This window comes from Stegodyphus dumicola, chromosome 1, assembly GCF_044657685.1.
Source record: "Stegodyphus dumicola isolate Sdum_Otavi_A_Nest chromosome 1, ASM4465768v1".
NCBI lineage: Eukaryota > Metazoa > Arthropoda > Arachnida > Araneae > Eresidae > Stegodyphus > Stegodyphus dumicola.
In genome coordinates this window covers 159,011,537-159,033,356 of record NC_140768.1, presented here as the reverse complement: position 1 = coordinate 159,033,356, position 21,820 = coordinate 159,011,537, and the positions used below count along the sequence as shown (strand labels likewise).

The 21,820-nt window shown below is 33.8% G+C and overlaps 1 protein-coding gene across 3 annotated transcripts; it reads right to left on the bottom strand.

The window, feature by feature from the left end:
* Positions 1–7,442: 7,442 nt before the first annotated feature.
* Positions 7,443–21,169, bottom strand: LOC146999367 (uncharacterized). 3 transcript variants are annotated; one of them, XM_085822660.1, is made up of 5 exons: positions 20,851–21,169; positions 10,984–11,014; positions 9,344–9,381; positions 8,714–8,767; positions 7,443–7,665 (listed from the first exon to the last, which is right to left on the bottom strand). In XM_085822660.1, exons 1-5 carry the CDS (start codon positions 20,886–20,888, stop codon positions 7,662–7,664), a joined length of 165 nt encoding a protein of 54 aa, XP_085678786.1. In that variant the 5' UTR covers positions 20,889–21,169; the 3' UTR covers positions 7,443–7,661. The 3 variants fall into 3 exon arrangements, 2 of the variants coding, with proteins under 2 accessions (XP_085678786.1, XP_085678780.1); XR_015042775.1 differs by lacking the exons at positions 9,344–9,381; positions 20,851–21,169 and adding an exon at positions 11,095–16,583; XM_085822654.1 differs by lacking the exon at positions 10,984–11,014 and having other exon boundaries at positions 20,851–21,080.
* Between the last annotated feature and the right edge of the window lie 651 nt (positions 21,170–21,820).

Sequence of the window (21,820 nt, the reverse complement as noted above, 5' to 3'; positions counted from 1 at the left end):
GGACTCTCCGCAGCAAATGTCGCCGAACTGCGGAAGGGCCACTAGCGGCCGAGGAAAAGATACAACGAAAATTTGAACGGCCAGCAACGAGGTCCAAGCAGGAACGAGAAAGAAGTGTCCCGGTTCCGCCAAGATCAGCTGCCATCAAACGGCCAAGACCACAGGCAGAGGCGAAAAAGAAGGTATTCAAGGGTGACCGAACTGGAGGAAAAAGAAAGCTTCTAGAGGAAGGCACTGAAGGGGGAGCCCGCACAAGAAGGAGGACAAATCAAACCAGAATCTGCGCTACCTTCCAGGACTGGGCTCAGAAAAGAATGTCCGAATATCACAATGATAAGTAAAATTTTATGTTACTTTGCAAATTTAAGTTAATCTTTCATTCTTACTGCAAGTGGCAGATTTAGAGAAGTTTTACCTCATGTGAGGTCTACCTTTATCGCCAAAAAGGCGAGAAATGAGTTGTTACCGATTTTGGTATTATGTTTTTCAATTACTCGCGCGTAAAACTAAAGTTGATGTATAATAGGAATGTGTAAATACTTAAATATTGTAAAAGTGATTGTATAAATTTTATTTAAAACATTCTGGCAAGAAAGAAGTTTTAGTCTGAAAGACTTTTTGAAATGTAGTATTTCAATGTAGAAGAATTGGCACTTGCTCGGAAAAGAATAGAAGTTAACAATGTTAGTGGAGAAAGATGTAAGTGCATATGTAAATTACCGGTATACATCCGTATCAAGGACGAACAAGTAAAGGTTATGTTTTTCATAGTAAAGAATCTGCAAGCACATATTATCTTAAGAATAGATTTTCTTTCAGAGGCACAAGCAACGCTGGATTTTAATGAAGCGTCCCTTAAGCTGACGATGAAAGCAGTTCGAGAAGAAAAGGCTGAACCGCCGATGTTAAACCTTGACCACCTACCTAATGAAGAGCAACGAAGAATCCGACAAGTGGTAAGTGAATTTGCTTCGTTATTTAGTGATATTCCAGGATTTACTCAGGTTACTAACCATAGTATTGACACCGGAGGTTCAATGCCAGTTCGCCACAAAGCATACCGGTATAAGAATAAGGAAAAAATTATAGAATGGCATAAGTAAAAAGATCATAACGCCCATCTCAAGTAGTTATGCTAGCCCGGTGGTTTTATGTAAGAAAAATAATGACTATCTATTGACACATCCAAAAAGGTGGAGATTCGCGATTGACTACCGTAAATTAAACTCCATAACTAAATATCCGGTATATCCGTTACCTATTATTGAAGAAATTCTAAGAAACATAACATCGACCAAATATATGACGACTTTAGACTTAACGACTGGTTATTTTCAAATAGGGGTTAGGCCTGAGGACGTGCCTAAGACTGCTTTTATAACCAAGTCTGGCACTTATGCATTCCTGCGTATGCCGTTTGGCCTTTCAGGGGCACCGGCAACATTTCAGCGATGTATGGACATTGTGTTAAGGCCTGTTCTTGGAAAGTCCACATTTATCTATTTAGACGATATCATTATTACTAGTGATAATCTCGACCAACATGTACAGGATTTAAGACAGGTGTTTTCTTTATTAAATGAGGCCGGTCTAAAAGTTAATGTCGAAAAGTGAAAATTTGCAGCCCCTGAATTAAAATATTTAGGTTACGAAATATCTCAGAAAGGAATCGAGAGAGACGAATCAAAAATAATTCCTGTACAAAAGTATCCGACTCCAAACACGGCGAAGAAGCTCTCTTCTTTTCTAGAACTTTGTTCATATTATAGGTCCTTTATAAAAGATTTTGTAGCTATTGCTGAACCATTGTTAAAATTAAAAAGGAAAAAGGCAAGATTCTCGTGGACGGTCGAAGCCAATAGTGCGTTCGAAAAATTAAAGCAAGCATTAACGCAAGCCCCTGTGTTGAAATTTCCTGAAAAGGATGAGAATTTAGAAATTTCAGCGGATGCTTCGGATTATGCGGTAGGAGCGATACTTTCACAAAATCAGCAGCCCGTGGCATTTTTTAGCCGAACTTTAAATCAAACACAAAGAAACTATTCCGCGACCGAGAGAGAGGCACTTGCAGTTCTGTTAGCAGTGCAAAAGTTCCGAGTCTATTTTGGAAAGGCGCCGATAACAGTATACTCTGATCATGCGGCGGTAACTAGATTGTACTCAGGAAAAAATTTATCCCCAAGGTTAATAAGATGGGCACTCAAGCTGCAAGAATATAATCTGGTAATCAAGCTTACCCCGGAAAGGAAAATATCGTAGCAGATGCCCTATCCAGAATTAAAATAGATAAAGAAGGTAATACTGTAAAGGTGGCAATGCTCACAGCATGTACAATAAATTCTCGAGAAACTGTAATAACCGAACTGGGTAAGGATCCTGAGTTTGGAAGCATTTATGAGTATTTAAAGGATCCTGAAAATTTTAGCCACCAAGATATTGTGGCGATAAGAAATAGCGCGGCCCATTACGAACTAATAGATGGTCTATTATTTTATACAAAAACTACAAATTCCAACAACGAATTTCGTCCCAGCTAGTCTTAGATTAAATATCCTGCAGGACTTACATGACAGCCCTTTAGCTTCTCATGCTGGTATTCGAAAAACTATACAACGCGTACGCGAGGCAGTCTATTTTCCTGAACTGCAAAAGTTAACAAGGGCGTATGTCATGCAGTTAATTATATTAATTTCCGACCGGCCCGGCTTCTAAATAGTATTAAATCCGAATTTCCAAATGAAATAATTGGCATCGATTTATTGGGTTCTTTCCCAAAAAGTCAGTTAAATAAAAGTCGCTATCTCCTTGTTATGGTTGATCATTTTAGTAAGTAGAATGAAATTGTTCCCTTAAAACGAGCCTCCGCGAAATTAGTTACTGATTCTATTTTAAATAAATATATTTTAAAATACGGGGCGTCCCTAAAAGTTATATGGGATAATGGTCCTCAATTTGTAAGTAATGTATTTGAAGACATGTGCCAAAAACTGGGCATACGTCATTTAAAAATGGTCCCGTATCGGCCGCAATCAAATATAGCGGAACGGGTCAATAGAAATATAGTGAAAATTACCCGTAGTTATGTTAAAAATTTTCATATAAGCTGGGATAACTATGTCAATGAATTTGCTTTCGCCCTTAGGACCGCAAAACATGATACAACGGGCAAAACTCCTGCTGAGTTATTTATAGTCAGAAAGATTATAACGCCGTTAGATAAATTATTTTATGTTCAACAAAGAGCCCCAGAATTTAAAATGGGTGATATAGAAAAATTAATTTAAGAAGCAAAAAAGAATACTGAAGTAGCACAGAGAAAACAGAAGTTTTATTATGATATGAAACGACGGGGAGTAACTTATAAAGTAGGGGATGAAGTGTTAAATATTAAGCATTCACTTTCTTCAGCACCAGAAGATAAAACTGCCAAATGTTTTCCACGGTTTGAAGGACCATATGTCATAGAAAAAATAATCACGCTGTAGTGGTGTTAAAAGCCAGAAATGGTGAAACATGCTCCGCAAACATTGATCAAATAAAACCCTACTATGATCGTAATAAAATGCAAATTTTCAAAGATCTTTTGCAGGATCCGGCACTGCAGACACGGCAGGCACAAGCTCCAGAGGTGGAACAACGTCAAGCACAAGGACAAGCCATTAGGAGGCAGGAGCAATTGAAAAGAAAGTTTCCCCGTTGGAAAATTGAAGGTACCAAGAAAAAGAAGCCGTTCCACCGTCCAGAAAAGAGAGCTCACGAGCACCCCCAGAATGAAGAAGGGAGAAGTACGACGAAGGCAAAGAAAGCCAGGAGAAATAACGGCAACTATAACCCGGCTCCCAAACGGAAGATCGACTCATCGGACAGGACTCTCCGCAGCAAATGTCGCCGAACTGCGGAAGGGCCACTAGCGGCCGAGGAAAAGATACAAGGAAAATTTGAACGGCCAGCAACGAGGTCCAAGCAGGAACGAGAAAGAAGTGTCCCGGTTCCGCCAAGATCAGCTGCCATCAAACGGCCAAGACCACAGGCAGAGGCGAAAAAGAAGGTATTCAAGGGTGACCGAACTGGAGGAAAAAGAAAGCTTCTAGAGGAAGGCACTGAAGGGGGAGCCCGCACAAGAAGGAGGACAAATCAAACAAGAATCTGCGCTACCTTCCAGGACTGGGCTCAGAAAATAATGTCCGAATATCACAAAGATAAGTAAAATTTTATGTTACTTTGCAAACTTAAGTTAATCTTTCATTCTTACTGCAAGTGGCAGATTTAGAGAAGTTTTACCTCATGTGAGGTCTACCTTTATCGCCAAAAAGGCGAGAAATGAGTTGTTACCGATTTTGGTATTATGTTTTTCAATTACTCGCGCGTAAAACTAAAGTTGATGTATAATAGGAATGTGTAAATACTTAAATATTGTAAAAGTGATTGTATAAATTTTATTTAAAACATTCTGGCAAGAAAGAAGTTTTAGTCTGAAAGACTTTTTGAAATGTAGTATTTCAATGTAGAAGAATTGGCACTTGCTCGGAAAAGAATAGAAGTTAACAATGTACTACTAATGTATGTTTTAAAATGCATAAAATTAACGGCATGTTAATATGTTCTTATATACAATGTGAACTGTTATTTTAAATGTTAAGAAATACTGTGATATGGTAAAAGTGAAAGTAATGCCAAAAATTTTAAACTTATTCGTGTGACGGTAAAAAGACCAAATTATGGTGAATATGTGTTAAAGGCTGAATGAATGTAGTTAGGCTCTCTGACGCTACACTTCAGAGTTAGCCACTTTCAGAATATTACATCAGGGTTTAGAGTTGAAGATAGGGTGTGTTACGAGGTCTGGTTATGTTGAATTTTAACACGTTAGTGTTTTGATTGCAGGAGGCAGTGTTGAACACGTATATATAAACACATTCGTGTTTGGTGTTTTCTTTTACAGCACATGTCAGAGTGCACGGGAAGAGATAATTAAATAAAGCCATGAATGAAATAAGAATGTTAAGAGAAATATAAATATGCATGTTACTTGCCATTTCATTGTGTAACATTTTATTAAACTAGTTTTCCTTCCAGATCTCTGGAAGGAACCAGATTTGAATAAAAGCTCCTGTTTAGATGCAGTACAGATGAAAAATTGGGTGTCCATGGAGCTGCTATTGTAAAAACAATTTTTTTTTAAAATTTCTAGTTTCTAGTGAGAAATGTTTGTAAAAGATTGGCCTCGCGTTAGATTCTAGAGCTAAAAGTTTTCAATAAGGTCGTTTTACACCTCAGTTTCAAACTAATTAACTCTGGCGGGAAGTATGTAAGGATCTTAAGTTTTACTAACGTTTATTTTATTTTAAATCTTTACTATCACTTCTTATTTTCTACTTCCGGCCAGAATTAAAAGCGTTAACTTATTTATGCAAAATTTGTCTGGCGAACGCCAAGTACTTAAGTTGTGGCTTTTTGCCAAGCGAGAGAGAGAAAGGAGTTAGTCGAAGCAGGCCGCTTACCTTAGAAGTTTCACTCAGTTGCTAGTTGCCTTCCAGGCCAGAGGTATAATCATCGTGATAATTTTAAACGTATTGTAGTGTTAACAGTTCTCTGTACTACATACGGCTTCCTGTTAATATAAGGCCAATCTTCCACGTTTATTATTCCAAATTTAATTTAGAGTTTAGTTATATTTTTATATTCTTACGTTCAGACCACAAGTAGTTGGTCTCTGTATTCCGAAGTACGGAAATTATTGTAAAGAGTGAAAAATAAAGGGTTTTGTATACCCTTCCTGTGTATCTTGTCTACTTCCCACAGTTATTGAACATAGCTTTAGTAAGCTCCCTGTTCCGAGTCAGGTCTGTGCATGTTCCCAAAGAAAGTAAGACGGAACATTGAACCTGATAGGATAATAAAGAATATATTATGAAAAAAATTACTTTCATAATATATTCTTGGGGACCCACAAGCCATGGTTTATATTTAAACCTGTAACTAAATGCACAACCCTAAATGATTTTAATTGATAATAATAATCGTAAATAATTTTATTAGTTCTGGTTTCAAATGCATACTGACAACTTTTATCATTATTGTTCTTCCCTCTGAATTTCTTGTTTCCATCATTTATGTTTAAAAACTCTTGACTACCAGAAATAACTTAATAGGCTTGATATATATATTTTTTAGTGTTGGTATGCCAGTGATGATTTACAATAGTAAGTCACTATAAATTAGCATTGCACTTAATTTATCTTAAACTTAGCAATAAGATTTACTGCACCGAAATTCAGTTTCTTCCAAAAAGTCAAATGTTTCCCTTTTGTCCCCTTCCGCGGGACAAGATAGAAAATTTCAATGTGACAATACACATTTAATAGCATAAGAGCTTCATGCCTATTTATTATAGTATAAATTAAAACTGACATATTCTGTCAAAGATATTTAAATGTATTTCCTAAAAACAATTATTTCACTCTATACTGTTTATGTATTATGTTTACTCTATACTGTTTGTCTTCTTGGGGGTGGGCAAAACAAATATTGGACAGTTCAATTTTCCTCCACCATTCCTGTGAGCGTATTCTTCGATTAAGCAGGGTTTTGCTCCAATTCCTGATTAGCATAATACGTAAAGAATAAACAGCCTATGATTTATGCCTCCATATCCTCTTGTATTATTTAAAGAACATATATTTTTCTTTTAATTCTAGATTTTAAAACATTAAAGTAAGGGAAAGATTGTTTGCTGAATTTAGATTTATATCATCATTACGCATTCACTATAATAACTTACTGCATACTTACCTCAGTGGGTTTGCCATTAAAAGAAATACATTTAAGTAAAATCATGAATGTATAATAAATTGTTTTTCAGCCAAAAAAAGGGAAGGGGGAAAATAAATACAATTTGATTCACTTAATTTTTCGTACGCGACTCAACATTGTTATTGTAAACTAGACATTAGTCATACTTTAATAGTTGCCATCTCTGTATTTTTAGAACTTCGAAATTAGAATGTCAATTTTATCTCCCATTGTTATGGAGCTGTAGGATATCGAACGTTATTTCTTCAATGATAAAAAGAAATGAAATTTTTAATACCACATCTCATTCATATAACTTGTTAACATTATTGAAAAACAATTTAATTCATTTCGTGTTATATCTGAAAATTAAAATTTGTAATACATTGACTAAAGATTCTTACATGTCTTATTCCCATTTTCCTCCAGGAAAAAAATAATTGCTGTGTAAAATGCATAAATATTTTCACGAGACTTATAATAGTGGTATTAGAATTATTATAATGTTTATGTCATATAATGGATCTGTGAATTTCATTTAAATAATTTTTTAATCACAAAATTTTATAAAATTAAGAAAGTAGTAAATTTTACAATTAAAATATGAATCCCACACTGAAGAAATACATACAAGAATGAAAACACTGCAATATTTGAAATGCATGATTTATTTTTTTAATAAATTAATAATTATATTTTGATTTTCTATGACAGCAGACTGATTTGCAACTGATTGCTTATACTAGTCACATATTTCACACACTACATTAATATATTCTTCTGCGTTTCAATTATTTCCTTTTCTGCAGCTGTAATATCATCTCTCTTTCTTTTTTCTCTTCGGTCTTCTGCTTCGAATAGTTGAGCTTCTATCTGAGGGAAAATTTTAAAATATTCATTCAAATTCAAATATTCTTAATTTTTATATTTCATAATGTAAAACACTTTTTATAATTAATTACACAATGAAACTTCTCTAAAAAGGAACAATTCATAATACTGATTTCTTTAACTTTGAATTTTTTTCCCTTTATAACTTTTAAGACTGTTTATAGATCAAGAGGATTTAATGATTATTACATTAAATTCTTAAAATCTTGTTGTTAATAAAAGACATACTCTGTACATAACGTTCGCAATAAAGAATTGAAATAACTCTTTTGTATGAGAAATATTAATTTACATCTGTTATAATTAATCTATACCAGCGGTTCTCAGCCAGTGGTATGCAAAGAAATAAAGTAATTTTAACTATTAAATTCAAAAATCTCATAAAGAAAAGAATAGTTAACAGAAATTTCCTTTGATCGAAATTGACTCGAAGGTTTAAAAAATGACACACTTGTTAACTTTTGGCTGAACCGAAAAAAAGAATTTAAAGGCATTTCAAATAAAGCTATCAAATTTGTATTGTCTTTTCGCACAACCTGTTTGTGTGAAAAATGATTTCTTCCATGTTAAATTTGAAATATAAATACTCACCAAAATAAAAAGTGGATCCTAATTTACCATTAAATGAAATAACAGCAGACATAAAGAAATTAAATATTAAAGTATTATAACTGAAATTTTGATAATCAAGTGAATAATTAATTTAATTAAATTTAATTTTGAGAATTAAGTAATCATCAGTTTTTAATCTAATAGTTTTTTATGTGTACATATTTAATACAAAGAGTGCGCAAATGGCAATATATATATATATATATATATATATATGTTTTTAATATTTCTATTGAGGAATTGAAAAATAATCATTGTAAAATTAGTGGTAGTATTAATGTTTTTCAGTTTTTGCTTAGATGTTACACTACAGTCAAAAGGTTGAAAACCGCTGTTTATACCATTGAAGTTTTTCTGTTGGGAGGAAAAGGAAAAGAAGAATCCAGAAAACATTAGATTTTATGTAATAGATACAAACTTGTCATTCCTAAAGGCCATTGCAGATTTCCTCGTGATAAAGGTGTGGAATTTTCTAATGTAAAAAAGAAAAAAGCATAAAATAAGCACAATTTACTCAACAATCTTGACTGAAATATACATGCTTTCAGAGATAGCATAAAGCAAGAAAAGTTTACTCAAAAATCTTGATTGAAATATACATGCTTTCAGAAATAATATACAAAGCATACTGCATAATCAAAGTTATGAGTTTATATACTATGAGATACTATACATGTTTATAATATACCACGTTCCTGTACACCTAACACCTCATCCACAATTTTCTATACAATTCATTAAAGATAGTTCCTGAAACATAATTGACTTAAGAGAAACATGCATACTTCTATTTTATGCGCAATAATTTGACAAACATTGATTTCAGGTAAAGAGCTACATGTATTATATCAAAGAAAGAATGAATAAGTGTAATTTGCCTTTATCCTACAAATACTTAAAAACATTTACATTAAAAAAAATGAATTATACATAATGGTAGCAAATTTTTAATGAAAAACAAAACAAGAGTTGAACACTTAATGCAGTTTTTGTCACTATTTTACTCTCTTAAAATTTATATAAATGTATAGAAACTTGAAATGCATACCGCATTTGGCTGAAAAACTTGAGGTATTGTGCTGCACTCTAGGGAAAGGGAAAAAGTATACAATGAAGCAATTATAAGAATAAAAGATATTTGCATATTATTGAAACCACCTTAATAAAAGTTACCAAATTTTCAAAAATGTGCCAAACTCTGGCAATGATTATGTATCAAAATTTTTCAGGTAACATGCTCATGACAATTTTTCATTCAAGCAATGTCACCATTTTCATATGTGTTCCTTATGTTGTATTTCAAGTTCCAATGGATTTTAGATACGAATAGTTGTTTTAGATTAATTTCAGATTTAAAATACTGCTTGTGGAGCTTACCATCAAAAGACGAAGCTGTGTTATAAGTTTTGCAGGAATAGAACATTTTAGTACAATTTTTAATTACAATTTTTAATTAAATTACAATTTTTAGTACAATTTTTAATTTAACAAAAAAATTTCTAATGGAAACAACTATGAGATGAATTTGGTACATAGACAAGGCATGCAGTATCAAGTTTATGTAACTCTCTGATTTTTTTTTTTAAGCGAAAACAGATCACTTGGCACAAGTGTTAAAAATTTAGACAAAAAATTTGTGGAAAATGTATTTTTTTTAAACTATCATATAAATTTTATTTAATAATTCAAATTAGTATTTTAAAATTTGTTAAATGTTTTTGCCTTTGATATGTTGATAACATTTTGCCAACTTAGATAAATATTGATAGTTTGGTTATGCTAAAAGCAAGCTGCGAAAACAACGTACTTCTGATAAGTATTTTTCTCTTTTCATTTATAAAGACCACAAAACTGATCCAGGTGTTTGTGTGAATACGTTAAGTACCAAAACATATTGAAGAATGCACAATGAAAGATGGCAACCAGCATGGTAAAAGATATAATTAATATATGCAATGAAAGAAATCTTATTAAAAGACGACTTTCATTATCAGTAGAGAAGCATGACACAGTTACAGTAAAGAAATTAAGCTTTTGTTTCTGCACTTGTAGCTTTTAATAGCCAAAAATTGTTTTTTGAAATTTTATGAAATAAATAAATCTGAACATAACTGATATCAAATGAGAATGAGTCCAAACTTTCACTTAAGAAGCAGAAATGTACTGTAAATGCAAATACAATGAGCAGAACACAAAGCATAATTTATAAATTAACCTTTACTCTGGATGTATATATTACATTAATATCACATTAGAATTATCAGGGTTTCATATAATTTTTTATTTATTGTATTACATTGAAATACCTTTAATTTCATTTTTATATTTTCCCAACGATGTACAATATAAATCTAAAAATTGCTCTTAACTGTTTCATCACATAATGAATGTCTAAGGGAAGGAATGCCTGCATGGAAGACTAAGGAAAACTTAGTATTCATGTTACACATTGAAAAAATGAAGAAAACACTCATGCAGCCAGCTTTTTCACCTGGATTTAAAGAGAGACTGGGATAGCAGTATTCAGCAGGCTTTTCTGCTTGTAGATAGATGGGCTTATTAATTACTATATAATTCAAGAACTAGTTAATTTTCATATGGTAAACATGCCTACTGTCACTGAAGAATCATGCATCTGCATTAAACAATAAAAATATAACACAAATTTGAATTTTAAATTAAACTTACTATTAGAAGAATTAAAACCAAATGCTGTAATCTGAAAATGGGAAAAAAATGTGGTTTATATTTGAAAAAGCAAGGATTTTTGTCTGAAAAGTAAAATATATTTACACACACCTGTTGCTCTAGATTACTTTGGAGGGAATTTTCTATAGGATAAAGTAAATAAAGTTATACACATTAAAAGAAATATACATGTCTGTATATTTCTTTCGTTTTCAGGACTGGAACAATTCGTTACACCACACTACAACGCAGTAAACACTTGACCATAAGCTCAGAGAAATCATGGGAACTGATGTTTTTTGTTTACATCGACACGCAGTCTCATTGGATATTGATGTAGTTTATCGGACAAGCTCTCCTGGCACGAGAGCAAACCAGCTCCCCATTGCAATTTTGACGTCATCGGTTACCAGAGCGGTAAAGCGTTGCAGTTGAATTCGACTTTAGCAGACGATAGCAGGAACGCCCCTTGCGAGCTAACATTTGCAATTTATCAGAGCGTTGCACTTGAATTAGCCCCTAAAGGGCGAATTCAAATGGAACGCTTGTCATGTTAATCGCACTTGCATTGCAAAACCGAATTCAAGTGCAACGCTTTTCGGACACGCCTACTGAAAATACGTCACTACCATAGAGGAATTTTGCGGCTACTGCTGACCTGCCGCAAACTCTTAACAGCGACTGTAAACAAGGTAGCTGAAGTGATTTTCCTCAGACGTTTAAGAAATCGGAGAAATGCTGATCGAATTCCTTGGCATTTAAGAGACAGTCGTAATGCTTTTGAAATGTCGGAGCGTGAATTCATCAGTTGATTCAGATTAAATCGGTTTGCTTCAATGAATTGAAACCTTTTCTGAAGGCAACTGCCAATGGATATTCTCTGCAAAAGCAGGTTTGTTTTTACTTCAGATTATGAAAACTGAAATACTTCTGGAAATGTTTCCGAATCAAAGACTATGCTTAAATGACCTATTTCAGAATATTATATATTTTATACGTTATGCGGCCTTATCTCAAAGCTAATGCTTTCGGCCCAAAACCTCATTAATGAGTTTTCAATGAATAACCACAAATTAGGGTCCCCAAACTTATTTTTACAATTTGTAAACACACAAATTTTTAATGTTATTGTATCAGGATTCTTTCTTTTTCATCCTTTTTTTTTTTTTTTCGTAGTAATGATCGAAATTGTTAATTACTGCGAATTTTGGAATGCAGTAATAATATCACCATTAATTTATTGTTTTAATTACTCTAAAACGTTATCTCGGAGAAATTGTTTTTCTAACAGAAATTATGCATATGCCTGTCTTTGAGATATATATATATATATGTATATACTATTTGGGATTAGTTTTTTGGAATATTATATATTTTTTCATGGTTTTAGATACGTGCATTTAATTTACATATGCTCTCAGAATTTCAGTGATATAGTAAATTAGTTCGCAGCAATAATTAATCTTTGATATGTATGCAATTAAAATTTCATAATTTAAATTCACTTTATATGAATAGAGAGTATTTGTTAAATTTAAATTTCATTCTTTGCAGCAATGGCGCATGAGAATTATTTAAATTTAACTTTACTTTTTATTCTTATGAAACAATATATAGATATATATATTCTGTAACTGTACTGGGAAAAAGCATGAATTTTTCTCAGCTCTTTAAACAGTTCCCATGTGTAAAATAGTATTTCATCCCCCAAAATATTAGTTAATTTTCTCCTAATGTATAATGTCTTGCCTGTTCGTACAGTGTGATTAATGTCAAGGTAATTTTGGATACTTTCTATAGATCCTGCATAATAACTACACATGTAAGTTATATATACATTCGTAAATCTCTTATGATATGAAAAGTTATTGCAGACTTTCACATAACTATTAATAACTTGATATTCTCGCAACAGGTGACTTACCTTACTTTCGTAGACCATGATCAGAATTAAATAAACTTATAAGGTTATCATACTAAATTACACGAAAAGCAGCATGACATAAATAAATACAAAGAAATTAAATGTATTTACTGTACTAATAGATTATTATATTACACGACATAGGTTTTGCCCATGTATAATGGGAATGAAAGCCAGTTTTCCATAGAAAGTCCTCTACAGAGGCATCTGTTTTCTTAAGCAGATTGCTTTTACCACATTTCAGTAATCTTGATTTAAGTACGAAACTGAATAATATTTTCTTTCTGCATGAAATGTGTTAACTGAGTCTTAGAAATCTAAGCCATCTTGCAGTTACTGTGATAATACTAATTTTTGGTACCTCCATATTATACCATCAACCATGAAAGTTGTGCTAATTACTGCTGTGCAATTCTGAGCCAGACATTTGTATACAGCAGTTACAACAAACCATACATCAGTCTCTCTGCAGAGTACATGAAATAACCCTGCTGTGAAAGTATTGGACCCACTTCGTGAAAAAACATTCGTTCATTACTACTGTTTTATTTGCGGTCAAATTTTACCAAAAGCTCATTTTAGAATGCTATGAATACAAGTTTGGCAATGCTTATATTTAACGGATCCTTTGCGGAAGTGCTTCCGTTGCGACCAGTTTATATCGGGCAGAAAGACTTAGCGGACAAAGAATACATTTCTTTATTAACTTTTTGGTGGCCGCTCTTTCGGATGGCCCAAACTTTCCTTTTACTATCGATAGGCAGACTTTTGCCATCGATAATGAAATGGCCGTTGTTTATCGATTAAGAAGGTTTTAATGTTTGGATTCGTGTATGAACTTTGTCAGAACGAAAATTAATATCGCGAAACCTTGCAATTTAAAGGAATACTTTGCAGAAACGAAGTAGAAACTGTTAAAAAAATTTGCTTATTACTATAGAAAATCATAATCATTCGATGATAAGAGTATGTTATGAAGTATGTTATGTATGATACGAGTTATGAAAGTAAATGTAAAGATAATGTATGTATGTATGTGAAGTAAATAAAATCCTCTAGAACGCAAACACTTTATTTGGTTATCTAGTTGAAAGTTTGGCCATTTTGTTCTTAAGTACTTATCAACATAATTTTTTATTAATTTTATTGCCTAAGATCTAGCTGATGTTTCCAGATCTGGTCCATGTTAAAAAAAAAAAAAAGAAAAAATGTTTATAGACGTTCATATTCATTAATTTTGTTGCATAACGTGTAATAGAGTTCTGTTTGATTTTTATTTGGTTTCATTGACAGCTATTGCATGCTTTTTTTTAAATAGCTGATGCTTTACAAAACCTTCCATACTATATTAAACATTAAACAGGGTATACTATGATAGATTTGAAAATTTTTATTGTTTCTTCAGAAACTCAACAATTGCCTCAATGACTACTGTATTCTTCATCCTGTCTTATTGTATAAATGCAGTCTGTTGATTTGAAATATAATAATTTAACAGTCAGTGTGTAAAGAAAATTCATTCTTTAGTTTTATAACGAGCAACGTTTTTCAAAATAATCTTATAATTAAAACAGGTTTTCTGAAGTGTATTTATTTCTATAGTGATGTATAAGTCAATGCTACTTAGCTTGTATAATATTACATTACTGTCTATTTTGGCTGGTACCAGTAGGCTAGCAGATAAAATAGCTGAACACTGGATGTTTGATCCAGGTACAAATACTGGTGAATGGGATAGCTGATTTTCCTGTTTTTCCTTATGTATTATATGAATACAAGTCAATTTCTCCTAGAAATACCTTCTCAAAGGCATCCTTTTACCTAAAGTACATAGCTCTTACTGTACGTTACCTTGTTTTGTGTAACTTAGCATAGCCGTCAAAACCTTAATAGTTTTAATACAAAATAACAAAAAAAATTTTTTGCTACCATATTACCATAATAATTTCGCAGGATGCACCAAACTGTGTTAACCGTGCATATAACCCAAGCAGCACCGGAACGTTCCGAAAACGTTCAGAGTCAGTGTCATACCGTTCTATAATGGTGTTAGGTGTATTTAGAACGTTCTACAGGGTGATTATAATTAAAGTTTAAGTTTCAAAACGCTATAAAAAAAGAACCACTGATGAAAATGATGTGAAATTTGAAAGGAATGTTATTGAAGAAGGCGGAAAGCGTATGGCAGAAGAAAAAATTTAGTTTCAAAAGTTAGCAACAGATGGCGCTGTAAGCGGCAGAATCACGACGAGAAACGAGAAGCGATTCGTAAAACAATGGCTAAGGTGGAAGTTACACATTAAAACGCATTGACAAATTAGAATTGTTGAATAATTTTATTTGCATGACTGTACATATCACATCGAAAGGGACAAATCGGGTTCAAGAGTTTTGCGGCGACATACCGCATAAGAACCATTCATCAAAGAAGTTCGGAACTGTCGCGAGACTGGCACAAAACATGTTCAATATGGTGTTGTGTGCAACAAGTTGAAAGCGACAAACAGCATGTTCCACAACGGATCGCAGTGTCTCCGGGGTGATGTTCAGAATGTGTTGCGAAATGCGTGCCTTTAATTCCGCTAAATTTGCAATTGGAGCACGGAACACAGCATCCTTCAGATATCCCCAGAGCCAGAAATCACACGGAGTAAGATCAGGCGATCGGGACGGCCAGGCTGTAGGGAAATGACGGCTGATAATTCGAGCATTTCCGAAATGGCGCCTCAGCAGCTGCTTCACGGGATGTGCAATGTGCGGAGGAGCGCCATCTTGCATAAAAATGATTTCATCCACACATCCACGCTGTTGCAGAGCTGGAATCACGTGGTTGCGCAAAAGAGACGCATACCTCTGACCAGTGACGGTTGCAGTAACAGGACCGGAAGCACCCGTCTGTTCGAAAAAATATGGTTTTAGGATAAATGATGCCGTAAAGCCACACCATACCGTGACCTTTTCAGGATGAAGTGGTACGGGGTGCGTTGCCAGTGGATTTTCTGTTGCCCATATTCGACAATTCTGGGTATTCACGTATCCTGTCAGATGGAAATGGGCTTCATCTCTCCACAAAATTTTCCACGGCCATTCATTATCCACTTCCATGCGAGCCAGGAATTCTAACGCAAACGTCTCCCTAGCTGTTAAGTCAGGCGGAAGCAACTCCTGCACATGGCCAATTTTGTACGGATAGCATTGCAGGATGTTTCGTACAATTTTCAGCACCGTGCTCGTAGGCCTGTCAATGTTCGTTCAATTCCTCGTGCACTGCACGGTTGCACACCACCGGCCGACCCCTCCTGTAATGCTGTGGCCACTTCTTCAACTACCGTCGAATGCACTCGTTTTCTCCCTCTACCAGATTGCACATCAAACGAACCTGTCGTTTCGAATTTTTGCATCATTTTCTTTAGACCTACGACACTCATTGGACCAACGCCTTCTTTTATACCCTTCAGTGTCCTGAATTTTTGCAGAGCTACTCTTGCACAATCATCATTCTTGTAATACAGCTTTACCAGCAGAGCGCGGTCCTGCAGTGAAACACCCATGGCGAACGTCTGAGACGCGAAATGAGGAACAGACTGGTATCTGACGGCTTTATAACACTGAAATTTAACTAACATTTTAATTTGTCTTTTTCCGCTTGCAGCGCCATCTGTTGCTAACTTTTGAAACTAAATTTTTTCTTCTGCCATACGCTTTCCGCATTCTTCAATAACATTCCTTTCAAATTTGGCGTCATTTTCATGAGTGGTTCTTTTTCTATAGCGTTTTGAAACTTAAACTTTAATTATAATCACCCTGTACATAACGTGCTAAAGTGGTGCGTGTAACAACCGTGTATTTAATACGTACATTTCGACGTACAACAATCGTGTTTTTTGAAACGTTCCCAGATTGAGTTATAAAATACGTTCGACATAACGTGCTAAAGTTGTTTATGTTAGAACCGTGTTCTTAGGACGTACATTTCAACGTAAAATACTGGTACTTTCCGAAACGTTCTCAACATGTGCTAGAAAATACGTTCTAAACGACGTGCTAAAGCGGTGCGTATTATAACCGTGTTCTTAGGACGTATATTTCAACGTACAACACTAGTACTTTTCGAAACGTTCTCAACATGTGCTAGAAAATACGTTCTAAACGACGTAGTAAAGCGGTGCGTATTATAACCGTGTTATTAAAATGAACATTTCAACGTACAATCCTGGTACATTTCGAAACGTTCTAAATTACGTGCTAAAACGGTGCGTATTATAACCGTGTTCTTAAGACGTATATTTCAACGTACAACACTAGTACTTTTCGAAACGTTCTCAACATGTGCTAGAAAATACGTTCTAAACGACGTGCTAAAGCGGTGCGTATTATAACCGTGTTATTAAAACGCACATTTCAACGTACAATCCTGGTACATTTCGAAATGTTCTCAACATGTACTAGGAGAAACGTTCTAAATTACGTGCTAAAACGGTGCGTATTATAACCGTGTTTTTAGGACGTATATTTCAACGTACAACACTGGTACTTTTCGAAACGTTCTCAACATACTATGACCGTAATAAAATGCAAATATTTAAATTTCTTTTGCAGGATCCGGCACGGCAGGCACTGCAGGCACAAGCTCCAGAGGTGGAACAACGACAAGCACAAGGGTAAGCCATTAGGAGGCAGGAGCAATTGAAAAAAAAAAAAAAGTTTCCCCGTTGGAAAATTGAAAGTAACAAGAAAAAGAAGCCGTTCAACCGACCAGAAAAGAGAGCGCACGACCACCCCCAGAATGAAGAAGGGAGAAGTACGACGAATGCAAAGAGAGACAGGAGAAATAACGGCAACTATAACCCGGCTCCCAAACGGAAGATCTACCCATCGGACAGGACTCTACGCAGCAAATGTCGACGAATTGCGGAAGGAACACCAGCGGCGGAGGCAAAGATACAAGGAAAATTTGAACGGCCAGCAACGAGATCCAAGCAGGAACAAGAGAGAAGTGTCCCAGTTCCGCAAAGACCAGCTGCCATCAAACGGCCAAGACCACAGGCAGAGTCGAAAAAGAAGGTCTTCAAGGGTGACCGAATTGGAAGGAAAAGAAAGCTCATAGAGGAAGGAACTAAAGGGCGAGCCCGCACAAGAAGGAAGATAAACCAAACGCTAATCTTTGCTACCTTCCAGGACTGGGCAGAAAAAAGAATGTCCGAATATCACAAAGATAAGTAAAACTTTATGTTACTTTGCAACCTTAAGTTAATCTTTCATTCTTACTGCAAGTGGTAGATTTCAAGACGTTTTACCTCATGTGAGGTCTACCTCTATCGCCAAAAAGGCGAGAAATGAGTTGTTACCTATTTTGGTATCATGTTTTTCAATTACTCGCGAGTAAAACTAAAATTAATGTATAATAGGAATGTGTAAATACTTGAATATTGTAAAAGTTATTGTATAAAATTTTATTTAAAAGATTCTGGCAAGAAAGAAGTTTTAGTCTGAAAGACTTTTGAAATGTAGTATTTCAATGTAGAAGAATTGGCACTTGCTTGGAAAAGAATAGAAGTCAACAATGTACTACTAATGTATGTTTTAAAATGCGTAAAATTAACGGCATGTTAATATGTTCTTATATACAATGTGAACTGTTATTTTAAACGTTAAAAAATACTGTGATATGTTAAAAGTGAAAGTAATGCCAAAAAATTTTAAACTTATTCGTGTGACTGTAAAAAGAGAAAATTATTGTGAATATGTGTTAAAGGTTGAATGAATGTAGTTAGGCTCTCTGACGCTACACTTCAGAGTTAGCCACTTTCAGAATAGTACCTCAGGGTTTAGAGATGAATAAAAGATGTGTTATGAGGTCTTGTTATGTTGAATTTTAACACGTTAGTTTTTGATTGCAGGCGGTAGTGTTGAACACTTGTACATAAGCACATTCGTGTTTGGTGTTTTCTTTTACAACACATGTCAGAGAGCACGGGGAGCGTATTTCCAAACCCTACCCAACTTTTCGAATTTTTGACGTCATGGACAAATCGACTAGTTTCGCCTGGATGGTAATTCTTGAGCATGCGCGGAAGGGCGAGAAGTAACATAACCAGAACTTTGGCTTCAACTTGTAAACAATATTAAGTATATTGTCTGAAAGTGCATTCGTTTATGCAATTGCATAATTTTACTGTTTCTGTAATAAGAAAACTTCATTCAGATAAAATTTATTTTAATATTATTATTATCTGGTTATAGGATTATACGAAATGCTGAATACTCTAGATACTATCGTAATCTTCGCATATCCATTCCACATTGTATTTTTGCTTTATCATTGTAAAATGTATTGTATTATAAAGATTAAAGCAAAGCAAATTACTTTGTTAGAAATGTGAATGTTCTAACTGATTTTTCTTTTTTATCACTTATTATTTATTTCCGCTTTGAAAACACATTCATATTTGACAAATAATTATCGGTTGATCTTTACATTATGGAAACTTGGCGTTTTTTTGGCGACCAACTCTCCTACAGCAACCCTCTATTTTTTTTTCCCGCCGCCATTTTGTCTTCACGAAGTAAAGGCATGTTTTTTTTTTTTTTTTTCTCAACATTTTTTTCCAACAGTCTGCTAGCTTAATTACGCTTGTGCTAGAACTTTTATGGAACAAAAGTGCTTAATCATGACAAATATTCACTGCAAAATTGGGAAAAAGTGCACAATACCATACTCCTTACGCGTTTTTCAAAATAACACATACACATAAACCATGTACACGCCGACTTATTTTTACTTAAAAAAACATCCCAGAATTGCACAAAAATGGCATTGCGCACACTCTTCACTATATCCATGTACACTGCTTTTTTCTCATAAATTAGAAAAATTTCACGAAAATACATGATAATTTTCTCAATCTTTAAACCCGGTAAAAAGAACATATATGAAATTACCTGATCGCGAAAAAGTATTTACCCTTTCCAAATATGAACATTTCCACATATAAAATAAATAAAATATCCAAAAACTTTTACTTCTAAATCATCTATTACATTATACACGACACCAACGAATTCATACCGCAAGCATTACAAATACTTAGTATCAAATATTTAAATTATTTCCATGCACGTTTACTTCAACTTAAACGTGTACCAAATTCCTACAAACATAAAATTCACAAAATAACTATCATTTAATTAAAATATCACTAAACCATGTACACGTCGACTTATTTTTACTTAAAAAAACATCCCAGAATTGCACAAAAAAGGCATTGCGCACACTCTTCACTATATCCATGTACACTGCTTTTTTCTCATAAATTAAAAAGATAAGAATTTTCTTTTTAACTTTTTTTTGTCGCTGAACACTGGTAGTTCGGTCCGAGGTTCGAATCCCGCGAACGGGCTGGCTGCATGGGCGTTTTCGTGGTTTTCCCCATGTGTAACGTGTATACGAGCCAGTTTCCCTTAGAAAGTCCTCCACGAAAGGCATCCCTTCCCTCAGGCAGATAGCCCTCGTGTGCTTTGCCATAATTAAATACACCAACACACCACCATAAATTAAAAAAATTTCACGAAAATACATGACAATTTTCTCAATCTTTAAACCCGGTAAAAAGAACATATATGAAATTACCTGATCGCGAAAAAGTATATACCCTTTCCAAATATGAACATTTCCACATATAAAATAAATAAAATATCCAAAAACTTTTACCTCTAAATCATCTATTACATACACGTCACCAACGGATTCATACCGCAAGCATTACAAATACTTAGTATCAAATATTTAAATTATTTCCATGCACGTTTACTTCAACTAAAACGTATACCAAATTCCTACAAACATAAAATTCACAAAATAACTATCATTTAATTAAAATATAATTAAATTCAAAAACACTACTTAAAATATAAATGAGCACATACATTAAATTAATACATACATAAATACCCATTTCGAATTCACTTTAGTTACGGCCATGGGATCCAAAAATTCACGAACACTGTTTCACACAACACAGAATAAAGCCAAATACAAAATTTCCAGATTTTTTCCCGATTAAAGAACCGTAATTCGTCCATTAATATCACATGACATATCCTATGATCTCTCATTTCCCTCACACAAAATAATGCGTAATCGGAACTGAGTACTACTCACATTATTACCAAAGTGCCAGGTCCTTTATCGCCTCCAAAATGTCGCCAAACTACCAGTTACCATATTGTAAAGATCAACCGAATTATCTCCGCTGAAAATTTTTTGATTGTTAAAAAACTATATTTGTCAGTAATGTAATAAAAACTCACTAATCTACTGCTTCATAGATCAATATAACAAATTCAAAATGTTTTAAAAACATTTCTTTAATCTTTAGTTTCTGGTAGATGAAACTAATGTCACAGAGAAAAATATTTCAATAAAAAAGTTCTCCGTGTTAATTCAATAGCAAAATTATTTCTATTTCAGTGAGAAATACACTTTCAATGCTTATATAACAGAAAAATGTAACATAAGCATTTTAGAAGTTTTAAATATAAGCTAAAAGTTTACTGTACAATTTTATGTAAGAAACGTAATAATTTACTTTAATTCATTTTAAATTGGCATATCCCTTTCCAATAGATAACTAAAATTTTTGGCAAGTTAGAGACTTAACTTGAACACACAGTATTCTGTCACTTAAAATATCAATTAATTGTGCTTTTTCATTTAGAGATACATTGGAATTGAAAATACCAAAGGCAAAATGGGTCACAGATCCAACCTAATTCCTTATTTGGAAATTTTTCAAAAAATTTTCAGTCAGTTTTATCATATGTTGTTTTAAACAAGAAATCTGTATTATTTTCTGTAGTAAATTCTGAAAAACATGTTTCTGTTGTTTTTGTTCAATTCTCCTTGCCAAAGTA

Coding starts and splice junctions, on each gene's coding strand:
- LOC146999367 (XM_085822654.1), bottom strand. CDS start 20,888: ATGGCCGTAACTAAAGTGAATTCGAAATGGGTATTTAT. Junction 9,382..20,850: donor AATTCGAAATGGGTATTTAT/GTATGTATTAAT, acceptor CCCTTTCCCTAG/AGTGCAGCACAATACCTCAA. Junction 7,666..8,713: donor ATGGCCTTTAGGAATGACAA/GTTTGTATCTAT, acceptor ATTTTCCCTCAG/ATAGAAGCTCAACTATTCGA.